The sequence below is a fragment of the Cariama cristata genome, unplaced genomic scaffold, assembly GCF_000690535.1.
Source record: "Cariama cristata isolate BGI_N322 unplaced genomic scaffold, ASM69053v1 scaffold684, whole genome shotgun sequence".
Taxonomy (NCBI): Eukaryota; Metazoa; Chordata; class Aves; order Cariamiformes; family Cariamidae; genus Cariama; species Cariama cristata.
Genome location: NW_009612396.1, coordinates 56,557 through 77,631, shown reverse-complemented (window position 1 = coordinate 77,631; position 21,075 = coordinate 56,557). Strand labels below are relative to the sequence as shown.

The 21,075-nt window shown below is 39.6% G+C and overlaps 1 protein-coding gene across 1 annotated transcript; it reads right to left on the bottom strand.

Annotated features, from left to right (window-relative positions):
• Window positions 1–6,314: 6,314 nt before the first annotated feature.
• Window positions 6,315–10,809, bottom strand: BRS3 (bombesin-like receptor 3). Its single transcript, XM_009698612.1, has 3 exons — window positions 10,379–10,809; window positions 7,301–7,652; window positions 6,315–6,722 (listed from the first exon to the last, which is right to left on the bottom strand). Exons 1-3 carry the CDS (start codon window positions 10,807–10,809, stop codon window positions 6,315–6,317), a joined length of 1,191 nt encoding a protein of 396 aa, XP_009696914.1.
• Between the last annotated feature and the right edge of the window lie 10,266 nt (window positions 10,810–21,075).

The following is a 21,075-nucleotide window of genomic DNA, read 5'->3' as shown; positions in this document are numbered from 1 at the left end:
GTACGGGTTTTTTTTTCTTCCCGCCCCTATCCACGCCGCAGCCAGTGAGCCGCGGGTTGGGTGATCACGTGGAGAGCGGTGGAGCCAATGGGAGGGAGGATGGGGGGCCCTTCCTGGAGAAGGCTGGACGCTTGGGGCCGCGGGCACGCGCGGGCTGGGTTTGCTTTCCCGCCTCTGGGCGGGCCGAGGCCTGCAGTGATGGCGCAGCTTCTGACTGGAGGGGTTAGGGCTGGACTGGGACAAAGGCGGTCGCTCTCCTCGCTGCTCCAAGCCAGCCTTGAGCCTTTCCGTCAGGCTGCAGCTCTGTTGCATCACAGGCAGGGCCTTGGCTTGAAGACCCTTCTGTGGGTGGGGAGCCGTGCCTAATGAGCCTTTGCGTGGAGATTGTTGCAGTTTTACTTACGTGATAAAATCAAAGCTTGCTAAGGAGCATGAAATACTGAAAGAACTTCCTCCTGCAATACTTTCCCCTATTGTGCCTTGGACAACATTGAACAGTCAAGTTGCTGCTGTCAGTTGAGGTGCTGTGCAGCTAGCTGGCTGTCATCTGTCACTGAAAGTCTGTATTCATATTCTATTAGAGGCAAAGACAAAAAGAGGTAGACGAGAAAAAAATGACATGCTAAATGTCAAAAAAAACACATTGGTTTGTGCTCCTCCCTTGGCACAGGTTTCTGATGCAAATGGTTTGAGCAATTAAGCCTCCTGGGGAGAAGAAGCCACTGCTCGGGCCTACCCAGGTGGCACAAGTATTGGCTTTCCACAGGGCAGAGGTGTGACAGACTGAGGGTGTCCAGCTCTATGGTTGTTGTGCTCCCTTCAGAAAGGGTTGATAACTGGTACAATGCAAGGCATGAGGCTTGTCTTCAAAATTTTGAACTGGTTTGCATTAATGAAGTCTGCAATTAGTAATTAATCAGTGTAGTACTCTGTGGATACTTAAATATTTTAAATAAAATCTTATTCGAATCAATTATGTTAAAAGACCTTCATTCAGTGCCATCTAGTGGTTTTCACAGTGTAATCCAGATAGCATTGCATCAAAAACAATTGCTACAGTATGTATTTAAAAGTATTTTTATTTAAAGGATGAAGAAGCACACTGTTTAGGTTTTGTTTTGCAAAATTTAACCTAGAGCTATAAAACCCAGGTATTAAAACAGGGCACGTGGTCTAAATGACAATTTAGCTGAACAGCCCTATCAAAGCTGGCAGTGGCTGGTTGCCAGTGGCAAAGCAATCTTTCCACTCAGAAATGAAAATAATATTCAGTACAGACGTTTTCTGGAATTGAGTATTCCAGGAACAAATATATCTTCACTGTCATACAGACTGGAATGATAATAAAATCAAAGACACAATCCTGAGCTTGTGAAGCTCTGTAGGGAGAAACCGACATCAGCTAACTGGCTGGTCAACAGACCGTCAGATGAAATTGCTGAGGCTATAAATATAGACTTTTAGTAACCTTTGGCTGTTACACAAAGAACATCGAACCTAGTTAATGGCATCTTTCATGCTTCAAGAATTTTCTCTTGGCAGAGCTATTACGGTAGTTGTCCAAAGATAGTTTTGTGATCACTTATAAACTGACGGCTTAAGAGACATTTGTATTAGCTCTCAAGTAGGTATTGGATTTTGGTGAGGAGCATGAGAGGCTTAACATAAACTTACTTATAAAAATTGGAATTGGATATATATTTGGAAGTAAGATAATCATAGCCTTAAACATTGTAAGAGTGGTACAATTTAAGTCTTAAACTGCTTATTTGATTTTGTCAGAGTTTTTTACATTCATAACCTGCGTAAATGTAGTGAAGTCTGTGCCCACACAGTACAGATTTCCCTAGTGTGCAGATCTGCCTACAGCAAGTCCATGGGGCACTGTCCTGGGGAGCAGGAGATCCAAATTTAATCTCAATCCGATGCTTGTATGCAGCAGGGTTAGAGCATGGTAAATCTGATCTGCACGCTTTAATGTAGCTATGAGGACAAACTACCTCAAATTCCCTCGCACTTTCTGCAGATAACAGCATGTGTGACGGCAGCTCCTGTGGCACAGCTTCTTACCGTGTCACCACCATCTGTTCTCTTCCTCTTCAGTAAAGACGGCACAGTGAGCCAGCTCAGGGAGTTGGTTCGGCTGGAAACTCGACATTTTTGGGGGTCAGGACAGCTTTCCTCTCAATCAGGTCCTTGAAATGATGTAATTCAGGGCTGCACAAGTGCTGCTGCTGCAAGCTGCGTATTCTGGGGATGGTGCGAAGTGCTCAAGTGTTACACAGCTCAGATCAGTCTAAGCTGTCAAGAAATGGCATTTTAAATCCTGACAAAATGTCTTAAAGTAAATATTAAAAGGAGGCATTAGCATGATGGTTTTGTATCTGTCTGACACTTCTGTGTGATAAAAGGCAATCTTGGTTCATCAGAGCCGATTGTTGGTCTAGAGACACCACCTATTAAAAGTACCAAAATCTTGGTTTTAATAAAGTGGTGTTTTGCTATCTGTTAGAGGGGAACCAGCAATTCATCAGCTAATGCTTAATTAGATAAAGAGTTAACACTTTTCTTAAGATGCTTTGTTATGTTAAATCAAGAAGGCAGTAACTAGTGATTAAGTATAGAGAGGTTGCTCCTCTTTGGGCTTTCCATGGGCCTGGAGCCTGTAGCTGTTACACAGACTCGTGAGAGTGAAGAGGAGTCTTCAGGGTGTGAAAAATGATAGAAACAGATCCAGATACGCTAAAAATTCAATACCCTGTTCTATGCTGACCAAGGAAATTCCGCGAAACAGTTCACCATGCACTGAGTTGACCATCTGTGGCAGAGCCCATAACTAAATGCTGTTAGACTCTGTTGTTTGGGATTTTTTTTAATTATAAGTACCACTAATTGAAGTGTGTAAATGCTGTAGCTGTGTTTAACTTTAGCTTATTCTTTAACTGTAATATTCTTAGCAGAAATACATGAGTGTTAGTGGGCAGCCCATATTTAACTATGTAAAATAAAACAATACTTTCTATGAAAGCAGGAGGGTGAGCTCTAAAATGACTGTAATTTCATAACTGACTTTAATATTCTGTTCCATTTGCTGGAGATGCAGTCTGTTAGACTATATCCATGCTTTGACATGGTTTTGTTCATTTTTGTGCTTTTTTTTTTAACTAAACGAGCATCTCATAGTGAGAGCACAAATTAAACCTGTTGCTAAGGTGAACATTGTTATATTTGTATGTATTAAAGCTGTTAATGTGTACATCACATTCACAAAACAAATTATAAAAAAGATACATCCTAGAAATCATATTTACTTACTCAGTAAGACTCCACATGAGCAAGACCTTTGATGGAGTCTTACCTTTCAGTATTTTGTGCCTTTTTTCTGCCTGTTCTTTCATTGTGGATATAAATATTAAAACCCTAATTATTCATGCCAGTTCCTTGCTAAATAACATTCAAGGTTTCTGTAAATAGACATTATTCCCATATGCTCTTATAGAATTACACTTGTATAACCTAGGGATAAAAGAACTGAGTTTTGGAACACTGAGAAAAGATTGCAAAGGAAACAACCCTTTTCCCTAAATCCAGTTATGGTACTGTGGAGACAATTTATGGATAATTATATTGGGGGAATAGATGGAATAAATAATATCAGATTGTTTAGATAAAAATAAATGTTGACCAATATATCACTCCAATACAACATGTCATGAAGATTTGAAAGTACAGAATTATAAAAGCATAAAGTACACAGAACAGTTAAATTATGGCTTGAAATAATTCCAATCTTTAACAAAAACATGTGCAGCATATAGCAAACCCATTAATTTTGTAACAGGATATATTAGCAATAGATAGACCATTCAGTTAGAGGAGTAAGTACAAGCAAAAAGTAACTGCATGCAAAGCAAGGAAAATGGTGAATTAGAAAACTGTGGATTTTAAGGGCTACTGTGAGGTGTAGCCAAGGATTTTACAGTGGGAAATTTGGTCTCCAACAGAGACGAATTGTGAAATCCAGAAACATGTGGCAGATTTGTTTTCCAAAGGCTTCAATAAGCCAGAATAAAGAATGATGTAAGGAACTGTAATTTTCGTTGATTTTTCTTTCTGCTTGGAATTCCCTACAGTAAGATTGAGGAAGATAAAAGTAGACTTATAAGTGTGTAGGCTTATTTACTTATTTCTCACCCTGCAGCTCCATGAAGTAAAAAGAGAAGGGGAAAATATCAGTGCAATATGTTTGTTGTATTTGTCCATAGCTCACTACCAGGGAATCTGTTATATTAAGACAAAGAGAGTAAAATAAGGTCTCTGGAGTCTGCTTTGCCATAAATCGTGTTTCTGTGCTGTTATATTTCCATTTATTTCAGTGGTCCTATCCTGGTGTACAATTGGTAGAATAAAAGGGAGAATCCATTTGAAAATTAGTTCTTATAGCCTTGCAGCTTGCAACATGAAAAGGGTAGTAAAATAAGGTCAGGCCTGACGGGATTAAAATGGACTGTCATTAAACTGGCTTAAGATGATGACAGAAGTTGTATTCCAACCCCCTTGGGATTTATAATTTGGGTTTATTATTCTGATTAGAGCAGCCAACAGAGAGAGACTGCAAATAGATTTTCTCATCTTATAATGAACTTAAATAATGGTGCATGGATGAATGGATTTCCAACCATGTGTTGTTAGAGGCTCTGTGCAGCTGGCGGGGTGTTATATCTTCAAGGGTTAGTTAAAATTGAAACTTCTGTGACTGACAGCACCATTTTGTTTAATTCATATGCTGCAACCTCTCTTCTATACGTTAACACACAAATTCTTTTTTGAGATAGAAGACTCTTAGTTTAAGCAATGGAAAATCTATTGTGTTTTCTCTCACCAACTCCCACAGAGCAAAATTTTAGTTCAGGGTACACAAAATTCATAAAAATAAGTGTCATTCAACATTTTTGCAACGTGGGGTAGGAAGACTTGCCTCCTGTATTTCCTGATAGGAAGACAGTCCCTGCCAGCAGCGCTGCTGAGCTTTTTAGGGATGCACAGACAACCCACTATAGGCCGTCACTGACTTGCCTCTGCGTGCAGAGTCATAAAATCAGTGAATTTGAGATTAGAAGGCCTGTTTCATAAAGGCAGTCTATGCTAAGATTAAAAAGGGATATTACTTGAATAACTTAAGAATAGAAAATTAGTACAATAGAAAAATCCAGCTCTTCCAGCAAGCTTGAAAATGTGCGGACCACTTAGAGATGACCATGTACACTACAGCAGGAGTGGATCTGTGGAGGTAAATGGTTAGTCTCAGCCCCCACGCTGTACACTTGTGGGGGTTTTGCTTCAAGAGTCACTCTAGTCTGGTTCTGGGGACTGGATACACAGTTTTATCTGAGAGAAATCCGGGTTGTGCACTCAAGACCACTCTGGGAGACAGAGCAGAGTGAGGCAGGAGGGGGACGTTTCAGCAGTTTGCTTCAAAAGTGCACTGTAAATCCAAACTAGAACTCTAATACAGATCCACCTCAATTTCTTGATGTGAAATCACTATAACAATAAAGAACTCTGCACTGTTGAGATGTCTTACCCATAGATCGCAAAGAATCTTACAGCTGTGGTTAAAGATGATGACAGGTTTTTAAGAGGGATGATCACCTGCTTGTTCCCTTGACTTCCTTAAGAACTGAGAAGGGCATCTCTTTACACAGCAGTCAGCTCTTACCCAGAGTTTCAAAGTAAGTCACTGACAGATCAAAGGCGAGGATGGATCTGGCTCATAATGCTTTTTCTTTTTTCACTACACCGTACCACAAACCTTAGCTTTATTTCATTTTAGCATGCTGTCTGATGTGTTCACCAATTTTTAACATTTAGGACAAGAAAAGAAATAAATCAGAAATCTGCCTGGTTGATTGTATTATGAAGATAGGTGGTTTTGCATGCTTGCTGTACTTGACAGAGGGAGCTGTCAGTCACAAATCAAAGAACAAGTCACCAAGAACAAAACCATCCTCAACGCCAATTCTTGCACTGACTCTGCTGACTCCTGTCCTGCCCAGTCCAGGAACTCCAGCTAGAGATCCGTGTTCATGCTTGGGAACATGAACGATCCCTTTGAGCTTACGCTGGAAAGTTCAGCTGTTGCAGCTTCTTCTCCCACGCAGTCTGATTTCTTTATTGTGTATTTTAAAAAATGAGGAACTCCTGATGAAAACTCTTTCACAGACAGGGCAAGGCATAGCACTTCTTTCCAGGTTCCCAGCATTAGTGACTTGATTGTGAAGGCTCAGTTTCTGTCCTTCTTCATCCTGAACGGACTAAACGCTTTCCTCTTCTTTTGTGATACTATAATCTGTTAGCAGCGTAACACTGATTTCTGAGCCATGAGTGCTGCCTGTGACTGACAGGGCTCTGGTAGGTGTATTACTGTGGGTAGCACTGGGAGGCTTTGTACGAAATTTTGCCTTGCAGCATGAGACTTGCTTTTTAAAATGTTGCCGGAAACTTTTACTCAGCCAATAAAGTGCAAAAGGATTGACACAGGAATTGCTGAAGGCCAGGGCACGGGAAAAAATAGTAGCTATCAGATGAAAGGTGGAAGCATCTACAGAAGCATGGTATGTAAAAGAACGGTATAGGTAGAGGATGTGGTTAGGCAACCAGCAAAAGGCAAACAAAGCGACAAGCACCAGCACTGTTTTTGCGACTCTCTTGCGGGATTCAATCTACGAGAAAATAATGCATACCTGGTGTTAATAACAATTAGTAACACATGTTTATGTAGTTGATGCTGATTTTCAAAGGCGTCTAAAAGTCTGAATGCATTAGTAACCAAAAAAGCAAAAAAACCCCAAAAAACCGAAAAACAGAAACCAACAGAAAAATAAATCTGTTTCATAACTTTTTAAACAAAGTATTTCCAGTGCAGGGCACATTCCCTTTCCCTTGTAAATCATGTGGCAATCTCATCTAGACTAGGATTTAAAAGTACAATAGTTAATGTGTCCGCTCATATGAATGAGGTCTCAGTGTTTACAACATTTTAACTCCTGAGTTTAATAGGGTCATAATAAAGCAAAACAAACCCCATCCCTCTTTAGGAAAGCATGCACACTGACAATTAAGTTAATGAGTCATGAGCATGTGCTTAAGGGCATAGCTGAATTTGGATTGCTAATATGGGCTGAGTTTATGGAGCTTTTTAGTCCATTATCAGGTAAAGGTTTTGCACTCAAGAATCCAGACTTAATCAGCATGATAGATTTTGGAAAACTGGACACTTTAGTGCTTGATCATAGCTTACCTGCTTACGGGCATGACCATGTTCTTCCGCTGGCATGTTGGCTGTACTTTTATATAAAGTTCTAGCGATAAGAAAATAGTAGACAGAAATGACAGCTAAGGGTACGATATAGAACACTAAGAAGCAAACCAGGGAGTGAGCTTCCTGCAGGATCTTCTCAGATACAGGGTATGGGGCACATGCCTCAAAAGTTACATTTTTCTCAGGATTGCTGAAGGAATATAAATCTGAAAAGACAGCCTCTGGGATAGCTAATATCATGGAGACGATCCAAACACAGCCAGCTTTACAGCAGGTCTTCAGAAGTGCATCTGAAGTCTGCAGTTCCAGGGGCTTAACGATGGCTCTGTACCTAAAAACAACCAACGTCATTGTCAGAATAAATACAGAAATAATGCAAGCACTGACAATGCAAACTTCTTGAGGATAAAGCCATCTCTGTTCTCTAAGGGTGGTAGAATCATCTTGGAAATGAGAACAGATACTAGCTCTTTGTAATTAAGATGTAAATGTAAAAGTTAATTTTAAGCATGTATTTTCATGAATTGGCTGGCATGACTTGTCATTAAAGCCTTCCTAAGTAAAGATGAATTCTGCTGTTTGGATTAGGATCAGGAAGGGCAATCATCTCTCCCATTTTTGTGGCACTACCTAGAAAGGTAAATGAGGGAATTAGTATGCAAAATTGGCAAAGGTGTGAAACAGGTTAATTATTGTATAAATACATGAAACCAAGCATGTACACCTCTCCTTTCTTCCACGTTCTTAAGATCCCACCTGAGTGCAGTGATCTGACTCAAAATAATGCTCCAGTATTCATTCATATTTATAAAACAGGATCTAACAGGAGCTGTTGATTCATGGCTGTGATTTGGCAGCATGTGGACTGAGTCAGACATATGAGAAAAATCTGGGTAAATCTATAGATGTGTGAAAATCTGTGTGGAAACAGGACATGGAAAAAGGACCAACTGCCATGAAGGTGGATGAAGCACAGGAAACAATATACCCTGTTCCCAAAGTATCAGGGACTCTCGATGATGCAGAAAGAAGAGATCCCTCCAGAGGGGCACAAGACTGGCATGAAAGGAAAGGCAGTGACAAAGGATCCAGAGGATAAGACAGCTTGGTTGTACCATTTTGCACAACCTGAGGATCTGGTCTTTTTCTCCTCTAGGTAAATGTAAATAGAAAACTGAAAGCTGGACTGCTATTTATCAAATAAATACCATTTTTATTGACTTTGAGCTCTTCTAGCATACTGGAATATGATAGTCTGGCACTGCGCACATGATTGATGTTCTGAGCTTTCTCATTAAGTTTACCATATAGTTACCCCGTGGGAATGTAGCATGGAGTATTTACGTAACAGCTACCATGAAAAATTAAATACAGAAGCAAGTGTCTAAATCATAGAATAGTTGGGGTTGGAAGGGACCTTTAAAAGTCATCTAGTTCATGATGGATTCTGAATTGATGTCATACAGGACCAAGACCTTGGAGCTATGATAGATAGTTCAGTGAAAAGATCAGCTTAATATATAGCAGTAGTAAAAAAACCACACCAAACCCTAAAAAACCAACAAAAAAGCAAAATGTTAGCAATTATCAGGAAAACAATGTAGAGCAAAAGAGACTGTTGTGCAATTATCTATCTCTGGTTCATGCAACTCTTGAAGACTATGTGCTGCTCTGCACACCTTAACTCAAAAAAAAACATACTAAGGATGGAATACAAGATGAGTAGCCTGGAGAGATGGATAGGGATCACTGTCTTTTCTGGCACAAGAGCCAGGACCGTGAAATGAAGCCATCTGCAAAGCCAAAAAAAAAGGAGTTGTTTATGGAACAGGCAGTGAAAGTCATGCTAAACAAGTTCAAGAAGAGGCTGAACAAGGGTCTAGAAGAGGAATACATTGGGGTTATTAAATAGACAGAAACCACATCTGCTCAAGAGGTCATCTGAAGGCTTAGGGTGTAAGTGTAGTGTTGGATAGTGGTTTTTATTCTTCCTACCTGTCTTTTCTTGTCTGTATACTGCCACTGCTGGATGCTGATATTGGCCTACAGGGACGCTTGACCTGACCCAGGGTGGCCATTCATTCCTGTGTTGACTGATTTTCTTTTGGAGTACAGTAACAGTAGCATTGCTTAAATTCTGGACACGTGAACTACTTGCTATTACATACAATCCACAATTGCTGGCATACAAGATGAAAATCTTTTTCTCTCTTGATACTAAAATTCATTTTGGGTCTTTCTGTTCCTTGACATGCTCATGCTGATTGAATTGAAATCTCATCTTAGTTTTGGCCATTCAGAAAAGAAATGCATGGAAAACTGATCGTTCAGCAACTCCTGGCAGCAGTCAGGTGGGAGCACTGATCCCTACGAACAGTGCTGACATTGTAACCTGAGTTTCATTTCAGGACCTCTGGGCTAAAATATCTCTGGAAAAGATACAGGATCTATAAGAGAAAATATTTGAAATGTGTAATGTCACGCTAAGTACTTATCAAGCTGAAAATTACTATAGTATTGCAGTAACCATCAAATCACAAGAGTCATTCATTTGTCCCCCAGTCTGTTCTGTGTTTTCTTTTGGCTTTTTTACCCCACATGTCAATCTTTTACATTTTAGGATTTTAGAGCCTCACTGAGTGCATAGGACAAAGGATTTCGACACGGTCATTTTCAGTTTTATTTTTCATCTTCCCTGACTACTTTAGCACACCACTAGATAGCACCAATATACTGTCTTTTTCCTGCCTTAAGCAATTTCCCTTTTCTGTGCAATTGAGAAAAAAACCCTTACTGTACTTCAAGCTAGTAAAAGGTCAAAAGACTTAAAGAGTCTTTCTCACTTCACTCCATTAAAAAGAACTGCTCTAGTTTTTCTAACACACATTTTAAAATTAAATGGGAGAGTGGTTGGTTTTGTTTTGTTTTTTTTTTTTTTTCCCTAGTCTATTACAATGTGCCATTTAATATTGTGCAAAATGATAATTTCTGCTCTTTTATTCATTTCTAACTTCACACCTGCGGTATCTCCTGGCAAATCAGTCGCATCAGACCCACCTGTCAGCACTGAGAACAGTCAGGGTAAACACTGATACTCCAACTGAGGTTAACTGGATAAAAGACAGCAGCTTGCACCCAATTCTTCCGAAGAGCCAGGTATCCACAATATAACGTGTTGCATCTACAGGCACACAAGTTAATAAAAGCAGTAGGTCTCCAAATGCCAGGCTGGTGATGAAGATGTTTGGAACCGTCTGCATTGATTTAATCTTGAAAAAGACTTTGATGAGTATAGCATTTCCAAGGAGACCCACTGAAATGATCACAGCATATGTAACATAAATTGTGCATAGTATTTCTAATCCTGGAAAGGAGTCTTCGGTCCATTTTTCATTTGTGGTTTCATTATCAATGATTGATTTCAGTTCTGAACCATCTGTAGATGCACACAAAGTCTGATTAGCTGAATGCAAGTATACTCGAGACATTTCTTTAACTGTTTCTTCTCCCCAGGCTGGACTTAAATTGATCAAAAAATTGTATAATATTTAGCTTGCAGCATATCAGCAAGGTCAATAGGAAGGTACAGATTTGTGTCTGAAATTAAGATTCCCGTTGCACATTAACTACTTTCATCGCCTTCTGGGTCTCAAAACATGCCTAGGAGAAATGCACACAGATCTTGTTCTGAACTGTGTAGGAGGTGGAGAATTTTTTTATTGGCTTTTCAGCTAGTGGAGCATAGAGGGAGGAGGAAAAAAGAGAAACGGGGTTTCTTTAAAGATACTAGCTGAAATGATGTTTCTTTCTTGGAGGTATCTGGCAAGTAAATATTGTATTGTAATTACTGTAGCATTAGGGTTTGCCTATTACCTAGCAAATGTTTGTTAATATTTTTCAAAATATTCTGAAAAGGAAAGAAAATGAAAACCTGAAAGAGTTTTCTCAATAGTACAGGTAAGCATAGAATATACTAATTTAACACAAAAACCTGCAGTATGGCTTGATGGCAGATAAAATATCTCAGAATATAGATACTATTTGCTGAAAAAGCCATAGAGATGGCCTGTGCTTCTCTATGTTCCGATTAATCTATCACAGAAATGCAGTGACTTTCCAAAAGGCAATATAAGATTGAAATTTATGACCCTAATCCTGCTAACATCTGTATTAAAGCTTAGGTTTGTCCCTTGCAACAGTCCCATTGTCACCAAAACCACAACTTACGCTGAAGTTTGAACAGTTTTATAGATAGTTGCTATACGGAAGCCTGTTATCTTGCAATAATCCATGTATTTTATTGGCTTTGGATGGTACAACTAATGATTCAAATCTTCTGGAAGAAAAATAACTTTTCATGATGCCTTCTCATTCAAACATGTTAGTACTATGTGTTTTCTTATCTTTACATTAGTCAACAGCCAAATCTCAAACTCTGCTCTGTGATGAACTCCTGATTAACTTTAACGTAAACTAGGGTACAAGGAGTGTGACCTGTGGGGTTAAGTCTCCTGAAATTAAGAAAGCCAAGATCTAATTTGGAAGTGGAAAAGATATCAAAGGACCAAGCTTTATGCCTTGAAAATGAGGTTTAGTAGCTGGAGTATTTTTTCCTCCAGATTGTTCTTCAGCTGTGACATTTGAGTGGAGAAGGTACCCTGCTCAAATCACAAAAGCAATCTTATAGCCAAGTCCCTTTATTTTCAGATTTATCTTTCATTTATTCAAAAAAACCCTCCTCCAAGTACTACGCATGAAAAGTCTAATTTTCCCTCTCCCAGTCCCAATCCTTGCAAACATAACTATGCCACACGTATTAGGTGGTGATAGACCAGATAGCAGATGGTAGATGGTAGATCAGATGGAAGACCCAATGCTGTGGCCAGGTGGAAGAAGGAGTCACTGATACAAAAGGGACGCATGGGTTAAAAATTCCAATTACATTTTTTGAAAGTGCTTTTAGCAGAGAAGTTCTTGTCACGATGAACTGTAATATATCCTTTTATGCAAGCACAATATGTAGGTTGCTCACAGATTTAGATGTCTTTGAGGATGCCCGATTATGTTGTCCACCCACAGTGGCGTAGTACTGTGCATTATATTTAATACAGAGTTCGGCAACTGTAGCAGATTGTGACAGCTTAATGTCAGGTAGTTACATAAAATGTTTAGATTTCCTGTATGGGAGAAGCAGGGTATCACCAAACATTGGGAACTACTTGCGCTCCACCAAATATTGAATACTCAAGGATGGCATCTGAATGAAACATCAGGTGTTTAGCTGAAACTGGAATTTAGCTGAAAGAAACTTGTTATTTGCCTTGATTGGCACTAGAGGTTGGTTGATGCACTGAAGTTCAGCTAGCAGCATAGATCCCAACCTCTTACGGTCCCAGAGCGTTCAGAGACATCTGAGAGATTAGGGCTGACAACGTGAAATCTGAGGGTCGGTTTATTCCATGACTCGATCATTTTGTACGGCAGGATATAGGAACTGATACTCCTATGTGTAAGAGATAATCCAGAGGACTGGAGAGTCTTGAGCTATGAGATGCTCCCAACATCTAACTCAGCTCACAGCAGCATGGAATTCTACTTGGTTTTCTCTTTCTACTGAGAGATTGTGTTTTTCCCAGCTTTCTGCCTCCTTGGAGGAATCTGGCAGAAGGAAGCTCCTTCATTCCTCATAATTCTTCCTACAGTCCTTCTATTACTGCAGGTTTTAGCTAGTTGGCCAGGTTCTCTCTTTATGGAGCATAAGATACTGTCTTAGTTGATTGTTAGGAGGTGAAAAATAGTATTTTGAAAAAGCACACAAAGTAACATTCTCTAGACCCAACAAAAACCTGAAGGACAGATAGTAAAGATCAAATATGCAATTTGTTTATGATCGTAGAATATCAGTGTTTCTGTTCATCAATTTTGTGTGCTTTTCATTAGTGTCATGGGTAGAAACCAGGCAGGAGAAAACATACCATGTTTTTAACACAGATTCTGAAGCTTTCAATTGTGTAAATCCAGCTGAAAAGGAAGAGAATGGCATCATTATTCCAAACAGTAAACAACTCTAAGGCATTATTTGAGAGTTCTGTCTTCTGGTGCAAAGAGAAAAGCAATTTGGGTAATTCTGGCTATTGTTTCAAGTACCAGGCTTCACAGAAAATGAATGTTCCTTTTGAACTCCATGCTGCAAAAAAAATACAGTAAAATACTCAAGTGTATGTCATTTAGCTATATTTTTAATGCAAATTCTCTGTTTTAATGCAGTGTGACTGCTGACTTAAGTCATTTCCATGTGCTGCATAGTGTCACCCACTCAGAAGAATCTCTTTCAGAACCATTTGCTCTGCACCAAGCCAAAATATGGACAAAACAGCCAAAATCTTAATTCCCATTAAAGAAATTGATTTTCCAAAATTGTAATTATTTTGTGTAGAGTATTTTCATTCTTTTAGTATACATTGGTCATGCTGCATTGATCATTATTTATACAAATATGTCAAAATGCTTTGTAGCTGGAGTGCTAGGAACACAAAACCGATACACACTGAACTACAGCTATATTAACCAGCCTGGGTTTTTTAGGACTATTTTAACTCACTTTTTTAGGTCATTATTTGTATCATTTCCACATAAAACTATTTAGTTGCTTAATTCTTCTTTTATGTCTCAAACTCATTTTCGACTCTTGCTTTGATTGTCTCTCCTAGCAATTTTGCCATCTGTTTATTGCTGGCTGATGTATCTTTCTGCCTCTCCACTGAGCAAACTGACGTTTATGTTCTTCGGGTGTTAACGGCAGAGAGATACCGAACAGCTTGTCTATCCTAGTTGGGAATTTTGGTAGACTCTGTTGTGGCATCCTCTCTTATAAAAGGCTTTTCGCAGATTAAGATCTCTTCTGCAGATGAGCCTGATTGCTATCCACGTGCCCAGATGGTTCAGCACAGAGCAGGACTCTGCTGTTGGGTCACATTTCTCTGACTCCTCCCTGGAGGTAGAAAACTGCGTAGAAGTCTAACAGTCTGCCCAAATCAATGTAAGTCTTTCCATTCCAGTGAATCTCAGTAGCCTTCCTTTTAGATTGTCTTCTTTTGACATAAAGATGAAGGAAGGCTTTTTGCTTCTCCTTCAAGAAGTCCTAACCTGGAGTCCTTTAAGAACTCCAGCTTATAAGCTAGACTCTGCAGTTATAACTAGAATTATGTTATATGAAATATATTTTTCTTCCTAGTGTTTTCTGAAGCGGCTTTGCCACTTTTGTGTTGGGAAGAGCAGTTCCTGCTCTAGAGACAACATTCTCAGGGATGGGTGTGCGTAATTGCCTTGTTTCTGACTTGCATCTGTGTTGCAGCTTTAGTGTCTTCTCTTTAAATTGAAGTTGCCAATAGCGTGACAAATAATGGCAAGATGAGAGGACAAAGAGTATTGTAACTCACGTCAATAGCAAGAATGAAGCTTTTATCTGACATCCATTTCATGGGCTGTATGACTGTTCCCAATCCATTTTCTAGTGTTCAGGCAGGCAAGTATTAAATGGGAAAACCTGAATGCACACCTGGAGTGAGCGTCAATGTCAGAGACAGCGGTCCATGTTTAGAGCAAAGTACTAACACATCCAGGGCTGTTTCTAGTTCTGCTCTGTCCTACTGCGAGAACGGGAATGAGTCATTTCCATGCACTACATCTGAGTCCCTCCCTGACCAGAGAGAACATCACCTCCCCATCTCGCCAGGCATCCATTTCGGAGCTGTGAGCGTCACGCAATGGGGAGGGAGGTTGCCTAAGGCATTGCCCGTGCTGGATTTCATCACTTGTGAGCACAAGAGCTTGGTTTCAGTGTCTGTCAATCTAATGTTTTTCACCACTAAGTGGGAACATCTTCTTTATCCTGTATTTTGAATTTTTTACCATTGCCCAGTGTTGGAGACAAAACAACTACTGAGCTATTAAAAGGGAAAATATCTTTTTAGGACACTTTAATGGCAATTTCCTTGGCTGTCTCACATTCGTAGCAGAGTGTAACCATTCATTGTCAAAGACTACCCATTTAGGAGAAAAATACATTGGTTTATTATTGGTTTTATCTCCCTATTGCCTGTGTGGAGTTTATTCTACACCAAGGGCAGAGCGAGCTGTGAGACTCAGGGCATCAAATCCTGCAGTAATGTTTGATTGGAACTGCATCCCTGTTTTTTTGGAACTGAAGATGAGCTATCCAGTTACACTTTCAAATACCATAAGGTTTATCAGCATGTCTAGGGGCAAACATAACACCAGCCCAGCCCTCAGTGTTACAAAGGTGAGATGGAAGGTCAGTTCGGATGAGCTGTCAGGAGCAGCATTCAGTAATACAGCAACAAGATGAGTATCTTCTTGGTTAAAAATCTAAGAAAATAGCGTCTGATTTTCATACAATGCCTAAACCCAGACTATTCAGTGGAGTTAGTGGGACTCAGTCCGCCTGTGATGGGATCTCAAATGCTGTCATTAATCAATGGTTCCAAATACCTTTTATCCTGTTTTTCTATCTTGCATCCCTTCCAGCCTCCTTTTTCTAAGAGTTTCCTCAGCCAGTTTCTGCATGGGAATGGCCAGTGTAATTTCTCAGAAGAGAGAGGGAAACAGACAGTGGAATGTATCCTTGAATTTCTTCCATTACAAGAACAATCAGGCAATGAAGCAGTACAGCAAGCATTATTCTTTTGGGCATCCTTGAAACTCTCAATGATACATTTAATTTAGAACCATTAGAGTATCATTACATGCTAAATACTTTCTGATATCTAAAAGCACAGAGTATTGTGCATTAAGACTTAACAATCATCGTACACAATAGGTAATTATCTTCCCAGTATTTTGATTTTTAATCTCAAATCATTTCCCATAATGACATTTCTTTTGTTGTCCCAATGATAACTTCTTGCTAAATTTAGAAAGAATTATACATCTTGGGTGTGAGTATTGCTAACCCATATTGCTAACCACTACTGTAGATTCATAAACTGTCAGAAGAAAACTTAAACAAGCTGTACTGACCTTTAACTGTCATCCTATGTAATATTTATCTATCACATGGTTATGAAAGTTCTGTACATACATTGAGCTAGAAGGCAGCTTTAGCCGCTTGTTCATGCGGAGACATAAAAAGGCTCCAGGGACCCTTGAATGAGCTGCCTAGACCTTGGGACTGCATCCACTGACTTCGTTGGTATGAAAGGTGGTGGAGTTTTGTTTTGGTCTAAATAGCAAGATTGCAGTTGGGGGGGAATTGCCCAAGTCACTGCAGCTGCTCCAGTGATTTTACTATCATCTTTTTCTTTTTTTTTTTTTTTTTTTTGCATCGTCTAACCTATTGTTAACAACCCACTGAGATCTGACATCAAATAATTGTCTTCATAGATGAATATACTTTCAGAAGTCCTTCTTTCACTGGTTTAAAATAAAGCATGCATTTCCTGGTGGATGTATCGCTAAAAATAAACAATCCAGGAGTAAATGAGAATGACTTAGAAATCAAAGGAGCTTTTAGATTGCTGCTTTCCAAGAGAGCGAGCAGAGTCAACTGATACAATCAAAGCCATGGGGAGGAGGATGTGTTTGTGTTGGTAACGCACCGCGGCCCGTCAGGTCACGTTCAAGGCAGAGCTGCGGAAGCTGTTCCCATCACCTAAAATTATTAGGATGTGAATCATAAGCGCATAGCAATTTTTTATTAGATTTCTCTTTGTGCATGTCCTCTCCCTGTGAAAACCATCAATGCACAATTCTGTGACAGAATGTCAGCATAGATACTTTGGAGAAGAGCAAATGTAATGGTGCCGGCATGGAAGATATTATTTCAGCCCAAAGAAAATTATACATGTTCATTCTGGCTGACAACCTAAACAATGCCATGCTTGAAACATAAATGATACACTATTTAGCTGGAAAAGCCATTAGGCACATGATGGAGAGTGGAAGTGAGCTAACCACCTTCCCAGAACAAATGGCGTTTTGCATTTTACATAAGCAAGTTGACAGGTTTTTAAAAATTTACTTCCAGATTTTGCTTTTTGAATAGAAAAAAAAAAGTCAATAGCGAGAATGGGGACCTGACGTCGCTCCACACAGTGCAGCTTGCTCTTCTGCCCATTGTTACACCTTCAAAGCAGGAAACATGCTGATGGATCTGCCCAAGAAATGGCATTTCCAGCCATTTCTCAGCAGCCTGAGAAGTCTCAAGAATTCCAGCACTTTTCTCACTGCTTGTCCAGCTTTTATCAAAGTCTTTGTTGCTCCTAATCATTCAATAATTTTATAAGGGCATTTAGCAAAAAATTTAGAAAATCAAGGTACATTTAATCTTTTATCAGGAATGTAGTAAAACAATAACAGTATGCAGGAGGTAAGGCCAATCTCATGTTGCTCTCGTATTGATCCTCTTTTGCTGCCTTTTTATTTTAAATTAGAGTAATAGAAAATGGAGTTGGGAGGACTTTCAACAGGTCTTCCAGTGCATCCTTTCCCCTAAGGCAAAATCAGCTTTACTTATACCAATTCTGGCAGATATTTGTCTTATCACTATGTGTGTTTTAAGACCTGCAGTGATGGCAATTCCATGTGCTCTCTAGACCACTTATTCCTTAAAATTAGAAATTGTTACCTAATGTCTAGTCTATATTTAAGCTTATTACCTTCTGTCCTATAAAGTGTATGCAGGAAGAATTACTGTATGAAGGAGAACAGTGAGGATCAAAGCAGGTTGGTAGAAAAGGAAACAGGGTCAGACTGTCCGTCCACCTAGAGTTACCAATATCATAACAGAGACAAACTGGTATAAAGGACTAAAACTCTGGTTCCTCGGAAAATCTCCGCAGACCTTCCTTACCCTCGCAGGACCACCCTGAGGGGTGCAAGGGGAGTCAGGCACAGCTTTAGCTCTCAGCATCACAGCACAGTATGTCTTGCTGCTCATTGCAAAGCACGGAAAACTTATATTCAGCAGCAGATTGTGAAACAAAGAGTTTACTAGTGAAAATAAAGAATACAAGCAGAGAATGATAGTTTAAGTGTCCGAGGTACTGAACTGTATTTTATATTAAATTTCTTTCTCACTGAAAGCAATTTCAAGTTAGAAACAAGTGGGTACGAGGTGGAACTTGTTTGCATGTTTTTAATGCTAATATTTCTTCCAGAAAGCCAAGGAACTGAGGGTGATCTGTCTAATTTCAAGTAGGCTGGCTGTAGCTACTGTACGTTGAAATATTCATCTTTTTCCACTAATTGCTGTGTGGGAGTTATTCACAAAATGAAAGAACCTTTTGTATTTGCTATCGTACATACCACCTCTAAGAGATCTCTTCATTTGTGTTTTTTTTTTTACTTCTCTGTCATTGGTACAGGTTAGTATTTTACTATATTAGCAAGCATCAAACAATCTTCACTTGAATGATACAGAGCTAAGGGCATTCAAAACTGAAACTAGGATTCGGTTGAGCAGGCAAGTTACCAATTCAAACATATTTGCTGAAAGAAGCCCCTCTTCAGTAGGAGAGGAAAGTTAAGTCTCACTTGTGATGTTATGAAATGGAGTTTACCTGCTGCTGTATTCACAGCAAAGTATTATTAAAGGGCAAACTTCTTAATCGCCACCTGCAAAGATGGCAGGATTTCATCTGCTATTGTTCTGGGTTTTGTTTTTTTGCAGAAGAGGTAGTCTGAAACCTATATCGTACACATGGATACCCATTAGAGGTGGGAATTTCAGCTTTTCTTGTTTCCACATTCCATTTGAAGGAACTGGGCAACATTTTCAAACATTTAAACACGCATCTACATCTCTTTAGAGATCTAAATCCAAGTCAGCAGTGCCAGCACATCTGAAAATAAAAACATACAACTGAAAGGAACATCTTGGAAAGCTGAGTCCAATTTCTTAATGTATAAGTTGATCAAAGTCCATCTGAGAAAAATTAAGCAAAGATACTGATTGAGGAACCTAGACATCTGTGCCTTAGACAGTCAGCCAACGGGCTCAAAAATATGACTTGAAACTCAGTATTATGGGTATTAGGTTCTGAGGATAAGTATCAGATGAAGAAGGGAGTAGAGGGATGGCAGGAGCGTGTAAAGAGGGAAAAAAAAAAAAAGAGGACAAACTATGAGAAGGGCTAATGATGAGGAAGAGAATGTTTCCAGTCTCTGTTTAACATGAGGGCTAATCTTGGAAAGACAGGGAGACCAAATCTTTATGTGGTCAGTACTGCCACTCCACTGAAGCCTAGGGAGTTGAATCATGGGATGTTTTAGCTCTCTGATTGGGTTCAGAGTGATAATTGTACATTAGAAGTAATTATTTAGATCAATGTTTATTTCTACATGCCACAAAAGAGAACTATCATTAGATAATCAGAAGAAAACAAATTCAGTATCAATGAAATAATCTTGCTTTCTGTGAGTAGTGCAGCTCTGTATCCATGGGTAGTATTCTTCGTGAACAAGGATGTTTGGTATCACCATCTTTTGGAGGTACAGCACTGGGGTTGTAATGAACATCAGCTATGGAAAAGAATTAGGGAAAATATTCCATTATAATAATTTGGTTTAATATATTTAGAAAGAAACTTGTCTATGCAGAACTCACTGATTTCATGTCCGTAGGGAAATAAGAGAAATCAGCTTCTTTCCAAAAACAACCAGAAACGTTTGGTCAGTATTCCTATAAAGGCATTCCTTTTTCAGAATACGGGTCTGCAACAATTTCTCCATCTTGGAAGGCAAAACCTCCTGCTGGGATTCTTCTGGATTAAACAGACTCACAGCGAGTCCTGTTCAGCTTTCTGTAATCCCCAAGATCTTTTCTCTTTTGGGAATGCATGAGACACAGACTATAGTGCTCCCTAACTGGAAGTAGGTCCTGTGGGAATGGCAGCCACCTGGCCCAGGGTAGAATATCTCTTAGGTGCCTGAGGTGGAAGCTGAGCAGAGAGTTCCCTTCCTTTTGGAGAAGAGCCATACCGGGATCTTAAGGGCTTTCTTGCTTCTCTTAGTACAGCAAAAGCCATCTGTAATGTAGCCACTAACCCCAAACTGAAGTCTGGCACAGACAAAGCAGTGAAAGGTTTCCTATTTATTTCCATTGGTTGGGGTTTGACAGTCACCATATGGAACCCATTACATTCTAGTCTATGCAGTGCACACTGTTTTTCTTACCAATCCTAAAATTTCTATCCGGAGAAGTCCTGAGAAGGAAATCTGAACCATTGAAATTTGAACTTGTTCCATTACAATTTAGACTCCGCAAAGCCTGGGATGGTGATTTGTGGTTTAAATGCCTTGGTGTAGATCCAGCAGTTGCACCTGATCCACTACTCCAGTCTGAAATCAGAGAGTAGAAGGCACAGGAGTAAAACTCTGTACACGTATCCCATCTCAAACTACTAGAGACCAGGGAGGAGAAAGGTCTGTGCTTGCTTCTTGTGCCATCCTTGTACCTGCCCTGAAGCTGTGGGTCTCCATGCAGCACAATGAACAATTCCTCCTGTTAATTTTTATGCTAGCTGTGTCACACTCATGCAGGTGGAGCTGGCTACCAGCAATTCAGCCTTCTATTTCCCCTTTAGTGACTCAATCTACTAATACTAATTTGGGTGAGGTCATACTGAAGAAAACAGGAGGTACCCAAAGGAGAGGAATGGCAGCTTTACCCTTATTGTATCGTACAGCGTTGAGCTGGCTCGTGCTCGAGGGAGAATACTCTATGTGCTACTTAA

Bases quoted from the DNA above. Each gene is read 5' to 3' on its own strand.
- BRS3 (XM_009698612.1), bottom strand. From the start codon at position 10,809: ATGTCTCGAGTATACTTGCATTCAGCTAATCAGACTTTGTGTGCATCT. The intron at 7,653-10,378 runs GTGGGTCTGATG...GGTTGTTTTTAG, and splicing joins ACTGTTCTCAGTGCTGACAG to GTACAGAGCCATCGTTAAGC. The intron at 6,723-7,300 runs GTAAGCTATGAT...ATTTTCTCGTAG, and splicing joins ATGGTCATGCCCGTAAGCAG to ATTGAATCCCGCAAGAGAGT.